The 9,118-nt window shown below is 44.6% G+C and overlaps 1 protein-coding gene across 1 annotated transcript in view; it reads left to right on the top strand.

Moving 5' to 3' along the window:
* FPGT (fucose-1-phosphate guanylyltransferase) overlaps positions 1-9,118 on the top strand; it is an 81,993-nt gene that overhangs the window by 67,585 nt on the left and 5,290 nt on the right. Inside the window, exons 3-6 of the mRNA XM_014937190.1 lie at positions 8-218; positions 881-973; positions 1,600-3,477; positions 6,349-8,156. Coding sequence (XP_014792676.1) covers positions 8-218; positions 881-973; positions 1,600-3,032 — 1,737 coding nt within the window. The 3' untranslated portion in view covers positions 3,033-3,477; positions 6,349-8,156. The remainder of the gene's footprint in view (positions 1-7; positions 219-880; positions 974-1,599; positions 3,478-6,348; positions 8,157-9,118) is intronic.

The following is a 9,118-nucleotide window of genomic DNA, read 5'->3' as shown; positions in this document are numbered from 1 at the left end:
CCGCCGCCCGCCCCGGCCCCGGCCTGAGGCGGAGCCCCCTCTACCCGCAGGGAGAGCCGCCCTTCCCGGGCAGTTCTGGGACGTGGTGGCGGTGACGGCGGCGGACGCGGAGCAGGGCCGGGCCTACCGGCGGCAGCTGGCGGAGAAGCTGAGGGGGAAGGAGCTGCCGCTGGGCGCCCGCTACCATGTCTTCGTGGATCCCCCCGGCCACAAGATGGGTGCGTAGGGAACCCCTCCGTCTCCGACCCACCGGGCTGGGCTGGACGGGCCTCCCCCGCACCGGGTCCTGCTTGGGGTGCGGGAGGTGTCATAGAATCATAGAATGGTTTGGGTTGGAAGGGACCTTCAAGCCCCCCCAGTGCCACCTCCTGCCCTGGGCAGGGACACCTCCCACCACACCAGGTTGCTCCAAGCCCCCTCCAACCTGGCCTTGAACCCCTCCACAGCTTCTCTGGGCAACCTGGGCCAGGCTCTCACCACGCTCACACCAAACAAGTTCTGGTATCTAATCTAAATCTCCCCTTTTCCAATTTAAAACCGTTACCCCTTGTCCTGTCACTACACTTCCTGACAAAGAGTCCCTCCCCAGCACTCCTGTAGCTCCCTTCAGATATTGAAAGGCCACCATAAGGTCTCCTGTTCACTGTGATGGAGACGGGTGTCTGCACACCCGTAGACACTCGGTGTGTTTAAAAGATCACCTCTGCAGTCACAAGGACTTTGTAAAAATAAACAACAACTTAATTTCTACAGCAGAAGGCAGGGTTTAAAAGGCTCTTCTTGCTGGCCCCCCGCAGCCCTGGGTCCCAGCGTGCCCCCCGGGTCGGTGCAGATATCACCAGGGCGCTTCTCAGCAGACACTAACGTGTGTTTTCTGTAGGAAACGGTGGGTCAACGCTTCATGTTCTTCAATGCCTGGAAGATCTGTATGGTGATAAATGGACTTCTTTTATTGTGCTGCTGATTCACTCTGGTAATGCTGATTTACATTTCACACTCTAAAATTGTATACACCCTCCTTTTTCTTCTAAGAATAATATAATGGCAGAGAAGGAGTCGGAGTTGTGACATACAGTTCCCTCCGAAAAGTAATCCCAGATGTGCCCGATCTGGTCATTTGGATTCAGATTGATCCTCAGCAGACTGTGCTGGCACTGAAGCGTTTCTTCCCGGCACTTAGGTCGTTCAACCAAACAGTGGGTAAAGGAGTGTAATTCAGAGTATCTCAATTAAGCTCCTGTCTTGAAATTCCCATGGAAGGAGCGTGTCCCCATCTGTAGGGGAGCTCGTGCTCCCCCTGACTGCATGACAGACAAGTGGTCCTTGTTCCAGCTCTGAAGCAAACTAAAGGCAGTGGAATCAGAGACAATTTTAATATAGGCCATTTAGGTGATGGTGAATTTTGGACATAAGGTCAGATCTGTGTTGAGAAATGCTGAAGAAGAGGGTTTGATGATTTTTTTCACATCTGCCACCTTTTGAGGAGGACCGAGCTGGGGGGTTATACCTCTGTGTAGATGTGAAATAGCTGTGCAGGTTTAGTCTTTGCTCACTTACAGACAGTGTCTCTGTACCATTGAAAATGTCTTTTTCCTCAAGGTGGTTACAGTCAGCGTTTACCAAACGCAAGCGCCCTGGGGAAGATTTTCACGGCTTTGCCTTTTGGCGACCCCGTGTACCAGATGTTGGACCTGAAGCTGGCCATGTACATCGACTTCCCCGCTCGCATGAAACCGGGCGTTCTCGTTACGTGCTCAGACGACATAGAGCTGTACAGCACGGGGCCCACAGAAACCATCACCTTCGACAGACCGGGATTTACCGCGCTAGCTCACCCTTCGGATCTGACAGTGGGCACCACTCACGGAGTGTTTGTTCTGGATCCATCCAGCTTTTCAGGAGAAGGAGGCGTTGAATACACGTCTTGCCATCGTTTCCTGCACAAGCCGGATGTTGAGACGATGCACCGGTGTGGTGCAGTGTGCCTCAGGGGGGGTTCTTCTCAGCAGAGTCCCTCAGAACGGGGCTGGGAGTGTGTGTACACAGACAGTATATTTTACATGGATCATGGCGTTGCGGAACAATTACTGGCATTCTATAAGCAGATGGGCACTCTTTGCTGTGAAATAGATGCCTACGGTGACTTCCTCCAGGCCCTGGGACCTGGGGCCACTCAAGATTACACACAACACACCGGTAACGTGACAAAAGAGGAATCCCAGTTGGTGGAAGTGCGGCAGAAGCTGTACTCCCTGCTGAAGGGAACTCCACTTAACATCATAGTCTTAAACAACTCCAAGTTCTATCACATTGGAACGACGCAAGAGTATTTGTTTCATTTTACCTCTGATAGTGAGCTGAAGTTTGAGCTTGACTTGTTGCCTGTGGCTTTTAGCAGCTTTTCTGAGAGCACTGGGAGCTCAGATCCCTCAGCAACTGTCATCCAGAGTGTGCTGGAGCCGGGGTGTTCCGTGGGACCTGGCTCCGTTGTCGAGTACTCCAGAGTCGGCCCTGAAGTCTCCGTAGGGAAGAACAGCATTATTAGTGGATCCCACATAAATCTGAAAGTAGACGTTCCTTCCAACTGTTTTCTGAGTTCATTAAGTATAAGAATGAGCGACCAAGTGAAGTACATAAGTATGGTGTTTGGTGTAGAAGATGACTTGAAGAGGAGTGTGAAGTCGCTGTCAGATCTACACTCACTCCGTTTTTTTGGGGCCAGCCTCCCGGAGTGCTTGGGGCGCTGGGGTGTGCAGGTTTCCGACCAGCTCTTCTCCTCTGGGAGCACACGTCTGGGGCTGTGGACCGCGCGGATTTTCCCTGTTTGCTCTACTTTAATTGAATCAGTTGAAATGTCATTAAAAATGTTAAATTCTGTGCAGCGCGCGTCAGCTTTTACATTGAACGGCTTTAAGCTGTTGTCTGTTGAAGAAATGCTCGCCTGCAAAGATGTGGAAGACATGTTGAAGTTTAGGAAGCAAATTTATGATGAAATCTGTCTACGAAGGGGAAAAGAGAAGTTGGATTTGTAGAATGAACTCTACTTGAACCAATTTCTTTTTTTCATTTTTGGGTGATTGATTGCTTCCCATCTTGTAAAAATCAGAAGAAGAAAGTACACAGAGCTTTGCTCTGATTTCATTGAAGTAGAAACAATGACATTACTTTAACAATGCTGCTGTAGCGTAACATTAATAATGCAGCAAATGCAGATAAACTGTGCTTTTGATGAAAGAATGAAGTATTTCAGATCTCTGAAAACACTAATTGGTGACTTTTCTTGGGGTGCATGTTCTCATGTTTTGTAGTCTTTGTCAGTAAGAATATGATACAGAAGAAATTAATTAGAAATCTGCCCAAAAACTGCTTGAAAAGTTTTTAAAAGTAGAGCATTAGCTCCAGCACCGTGGAACGATACAGTGATAACTTGTGTTTCTGGATTTCCAGGCTGCCTTTTTACAGTAGTATTTCAAATAGGTAGGGGTAAATTTATTAAAAGTACTTTTAAAATCAAGACGTCCTGTCCTAAGCATTAATAATTTTCTTTCTCTATTTTTTCCATTCTGTAATTTTTTTTTGTACTTTCTTGTTTTTCGCGTCCTGTCCTAAGCATTAATAATTTTCTTTATTTTTTCCATTCTGTAATTTTTTTTGTACTTTCTTGTTTTTCATCAGAGGAGAAGGATTTGCATGAGAGATTATTCTTTCCCTTGTGACTATAAGTATTGGGGTCAAAACCTGGCATCAAGACATACTGGTTTTGTTGGGGTTTTTTTCTGAGCAAATAGAGGTTTTAAAAGTCACTGTAAAATAATAGTTTAATTGTGGAAACAGCAGTAGATTTGAGAACATTAAGGTCCAAGATAAATGTAAAGTAAAAGTAAAAATAGTTATAGAACAGGGAGCACGAAACGGTGGTTTGTATGTCATCCTGTTTGCATCATGTACTCATCTATTGTTCGAGTATACAAAACGCTCTGGGGAAAACAAACGTTAGATGTAGACCTTGCCTCTTCTGCTGGAGACCAAACTTTGTTCTGGAAAGACTTCCCTGATGATGGCTTTACTGCTAGACAAGCTTTCTGGATATTTAGTAACACTAAAATTAAGTTGCATTCTTTTAACATGATTATTCACTTTAACTCTTACAATTGCATTTATTCTCGATTCCTTAAGTACCATGTATTGATTTCATTACTGAAAGCAATCTGGACATAAATAGAAAATGGATTTGCTTCTGACGCATAAGTAATGGGAAGAAAGAACGAGGAACAGCGTACTGACTGAAGGGCTTTGGAAAGCATTGGGGTAGCCTGGATCACACAGCAGCGGCTGTGGTCTTGGAAGCAGAGTTCTTCTAAGGAAGCTGGGTGTCAGCATCCTCAAAACGTGACGTTTTTCCTGTTCTGATCTTCTCTTCCGCTGGGCAGTTTGTAGAGCACGGCCCCGTGAAGCTACTGCTTGAACAAACAGTGTCTGCGTTCAAACACCCCAAACACGCAGTCAGACACTGCTGCATTTATAGATACTGAAATACGTGAGCGAGTGGAATTGCTGTGGCTGAACACTTCAGTGTGGGGCTGGAAATACTTTCTTAACCTTTGAATAAAGGCCTGACATGATAGATTTTTTGCAAACCGGTGAAGGATGTAATGTCCAGCCCCATTTAACAGTTCTTAGCAGCACATCAATTAGTTGCCCTGTTAGGACATAAAGCATTCAGACCTTGAAAAACCGGTGAAGGATGTAATGTCCAGCCCCATTTAACAGTTCTTAGCAGCACATCAATTGTGCTGCTATGTTAGGACATAAAGCATTCAGACCTTGAGGCAAAGAACTTAATAATAATAAAAAACATCTCTTGTAATGGAATAAGCATAGATTTGATTTGCTAGGTAGGAACCGTTAGACTGCTCTAAGCCTTCATGCCACTTCACACTTTCCTTTTCAACTAAATGTTTTTGTCTTGAATTTTAGAAAGTGGATTTTGGTCAGTATTAGCCATAGTTAATGGCAGCAGGCTTAACAAATTTATTCCACAAGTATTGAAATATCTGAATTTTTAATATTTTTCATTTTTAAACTACAATCATTTTTAATGTAATATTTAATTAAAACATTAAACATTATATTTTATTTTACAGAGCTTTTAATTATTTTCCCATCTGTTTTTACATCATACAGTGTTATGTGCATGCATGCTCACGCACAGTCTGTAAATTCAGTCTTGGACTCCACATTTAGGAATAGACCAGAGTTTGTAATTATTTTCCCATCTGTTTTTATATCATACAGTGTTATGTGCATGCATGCTCATGCACATTCCACATTTAGGAACAGACATTTTGATGTGTAAGCTCCTACTAAGTTCAGTTGAGCCACAGGAAGTGCATGTTTGCCCATTGAATTTCTAATGCATCCATAATCCTTTGTGGTCTTTCTTGCTATCAATGAAATTAATTATTATTGTGAAGCATGAGATTAGAAAGTTTATGGAAATATTCAGAGAAAATGGACCGTGCCGTAGAGAACGTTAGGGCATGAAGATGGATAACGGGATTGGCAATCCGGGCATCCAGCTGCCAAGGGCTGGTGGAATTTAGGAGTTAAAACACACATCCATTGCACTTTGCTGAATTCTGCTGAGAAGATTTGGGAGAATGAGGCATGTGTTTCTGCAGGCTTTTTTGTGATTTTTAAATGCTGCAAGGTGGTTACAGAACATTGCTGGTTTTGTTGATTTTTCCTGCGTCAGTTTCAGAATGAAATCTGAAAACCTGGGATGAGTACTGTTTGGTTGAAGTCACCAGTTTTGCTTTCGCTGTAGGCAGGGGCCAGGGATTTGTCCCTGGCGAGCGTCCTGGTGCAGTAAAGGTTCCCTGAGCCCAGGAGGGAAAGGAGTCTCCACAGTGAGGAAGAGCAAGTGCTGGGGCTGCAGAGCAGAGGAGCAGGGGCAGGAGCAGTTAGTCTGTCCTGGATGGGATATCACTTTTGAGTTAACATAGTGGTATTTCTGTCAAGGAGAGAGAGAGGGGATATACATAAGCGAGTGTTTGTATGTAACCTTGATGACAGAGCTGAACAATAATGTCTCTATTGAGGCATGAGATAGCTCTTTGCTGTGTGTATTGCAGCTATTCAAGACGCGTGCAGGGGTTTTAGCTGTAACAAATTCTAGTCCTTACAACAAGGGCTATGTTATAGTGTGATCAAATCTTATTAAAATCAGAAAGGCTTCCCACTGGGCGCTTCCTGACAGTAATAATCTAAGTTTGATGTACACAATCTGTGTATGTATTTTATTCATATTGCATTTTACCAGCTTAAGCTTATCTTTCTTTTTCACAGGCTGCTGTTAAGGTAGATGACAACAATTTTCTCATGCAACCAGCTGGGATAAACTCATCCCAAGGAAACTGAGAGACTTGTGCAAGGCCACACAGTGAAATTTAACAGCGAGATAATAGTGATTGTGGGGTTGCTGGTTTCTAGTGTCAGATTCTGAAAATGAGACCATTCTGGCATCCTGGCCCATGATTTTCCCCCAGTCTGATAGTAAAGGATGCAACGCTGAGAATGACAGTCAGGCAAGACCTTCTAGGAGCAAGAGGCAGCCGTTGAAATCTGGACTTTCATTTTGGTTAAGGCTTATTGAGTTTCCCAGATGGACGCGGTCTTTGTACGGGCTCCTAGATCATCGCCTGGCTCCGTCTGCCCTGAAACGCCACTCAGGCTGGTACAGTCTCAAATAAAGCCAAGATGAGTGTTTAATGATTTTATTCATGTCAGCTTACTTTATTTAATTAGTTTTGCTGTGTAGTGCAATAATAGGGCTCATAATGAACATCATCTTAATGATTTCCCTGAATGCTTTGAGAGCATGTTATAATGAACAGAGATTTAGCCATACTGTATGTATCACACTATGAAATTTGAGAGAGGGGGATTATTTCTGTAACCTTTTAGGCAGGAAATTGAAATCTGAGAAATTGGGCACTTAAAAAGGAACACAAGGGAAGACAGCTGAAATAAAAATGAGCAGCTGAAAGATACCTGTACCAGAAGGATTTGGGGAACTGACGGAAGAAAACAAGCTCCAACAATCAGTTGGATCTGCGTAGAAATGTTCTCAACTTGGACAGGGAGTTTGTCTGTTCTGGAGCTCAGCGGTTCCAGCCTCTTCCCGTTCCTAAATCTCTGAGGCAACAGCTTCATTTTATCCTCTCTGCACATGTGGGAAATTAATCCCTGTGCAAATGCCACTCTAGTACTGTGAGAACAAAAATAGCAATACTATTCTTCTTTTAATCCACTGCCACAGAGAAGCCATTGTAAACACCTGTTTCCTTATATGGGCTACAGAGTTCCTTGTACTTCGTTTTCATTCAAATACATTTTCTTTTAATGCCCTTTTCATTTTCTGTGACATATCTGAATGTCACCAGAATGACATTGAAATGTATATGAGAAACTTACCGCCTCTCAAAGTAAATGGTAGATATGGATATGTTCTAATTAATTTGAAATAAAGATGACTTCAGAAAACTTAATCCTGTAAAGCCTCCCTGTGAAGGACATTTAAAACCAGAAAAGGGAAAAGAATTTTTCATGTTTCTCTGGTGAGATTGGGCATGACAGCTGCACATTCCAAACATAAAACTGCAATAAAACTTTTTAAAAATTAATCAAAGAAATTTGTACAGCTCAGTAGTTTGTAAACATTACATCCGAAGACTTTACTCGCTGAAAAACATTGCTCTTGACATTTTAGTGCTGCTTGTACAGATGTTCATTAGAACTGGCCTAACACAGCAGTCACTGCAGTTATTCCTTTCTTCTCTGTTTGCAAACGGTCTGCAAACAGGCTCTGCGATTATTATTAATTTTTGCCTTTTCTTTTCCCCCGTAGTTTCAATTATTCTGCAACTGCCTCTGATATGAATGCTTCAGGAATTCACCTGCCAGTTGCTTTCATGATGAACAAAGCTGTTGTGTCAATTTCACCGACTGCCGGGATCCTCCTCCTGTGCTGTAGTTTCTGGTGCTCTTCCCTGCGTGTCCAGACCAAGGAATCTTCACCCACACAAACGTCTGCAAGGAGTGAATAAGAACATGGTATAGAAGCTGGTGACTTCTTCTCGATATATTTTCATAATGTAGGTAGTACTAGAATATAACTAATATGCAAGGTATTTACGTCTTTTAAAGCAAATCATTTCATATCTCTCATCGTGGATATTTAATGCTCTTTATAAAGCATTTTTATATTTTTACAGCCTTGATCATGAGGGTTTCTTTCATAAATCTCAAGACTTTTACAAAAAAGGACAATATGATTACTGGTTTTATTATCATTAAGGTGAAGACTGAAGTGCTTTTACCCAGATCATATGACACAATAGTGGAATAGTGTAAAATAAAAGATGCCATAGGAATGATGCCCACAGGACGTGCTGTCCCAGGTAGCAGCTGCAGATGATGTTTGCTGAGGGCAGGCAATGGCCACACGCAGCCCTCCCGGCTCCCTCCGTGTCCCTGGGGCGAGGGGAGCGGGGGCAGGCTGGGCGGTGCTGGGGGGGCACAGCACTGCAGAAGGCCCAGCCATTTCGGGTGATGGGCCCCATTGCAGCTTCCATGCAGCTGGGGCAGGAGGGTCGGAGCAGAGGCCATGGCACAGTGCTGCACACACCTGCGGGGTGGGCAGGAGAAGGAGGAGTCTCAGACACCTGAGAACTGATTCCTTACTCTGTACCAGCAATAGTGTGACCAGCAGGACTGGGGCAGTGACCGTCCTCCTGCACTGGGCACTGGTGAGGCTCCAGCTCGAGGGCTGGGTCCAGTTTTGGGCCCCTCATGACAGGAAAGATCTTGAGGTGCTGGAGCGGGTCCAGAGAAGGGCAATGGAGCTGGTGAGGGGTCTGGAGCACAAGTCTGGTGAGGAGGGGCTGAGGGAGCTGGGGGTGTTCAGCCTGGAGAAGAGGAGGCTGAGGGGAGACCTTCTCGCTCTCTCCAACTCCCTGAAAGGAGGGGGTAGCCAGGGGGGGTCGGTCTCTTCTCCCAAGGAACAGGCCATGGGACAAGAGGAAATGGCCTCGAGTTGCTCCAGGGGAGGTTTAGG

Source organism: Calidris pugnax, unplaced genomic scaffold, assembly GCF_001431845.1.
Source record: "Calidris pugnax isolate Ruff unplaced genomic scaffold, ASM143184v1 scaffold29, whole genome shotgun sequence".
In the NCBI taxonomy this organism is placed as follows: Eukaryota; Metazoa; Chordata; class Aves; order Charadriiformes; family Scolopacidae; genus Calidris; species Calidris pugnax.
This window is presented reverse-complemented; position numbering and strand designations above follow the sequence as displayed.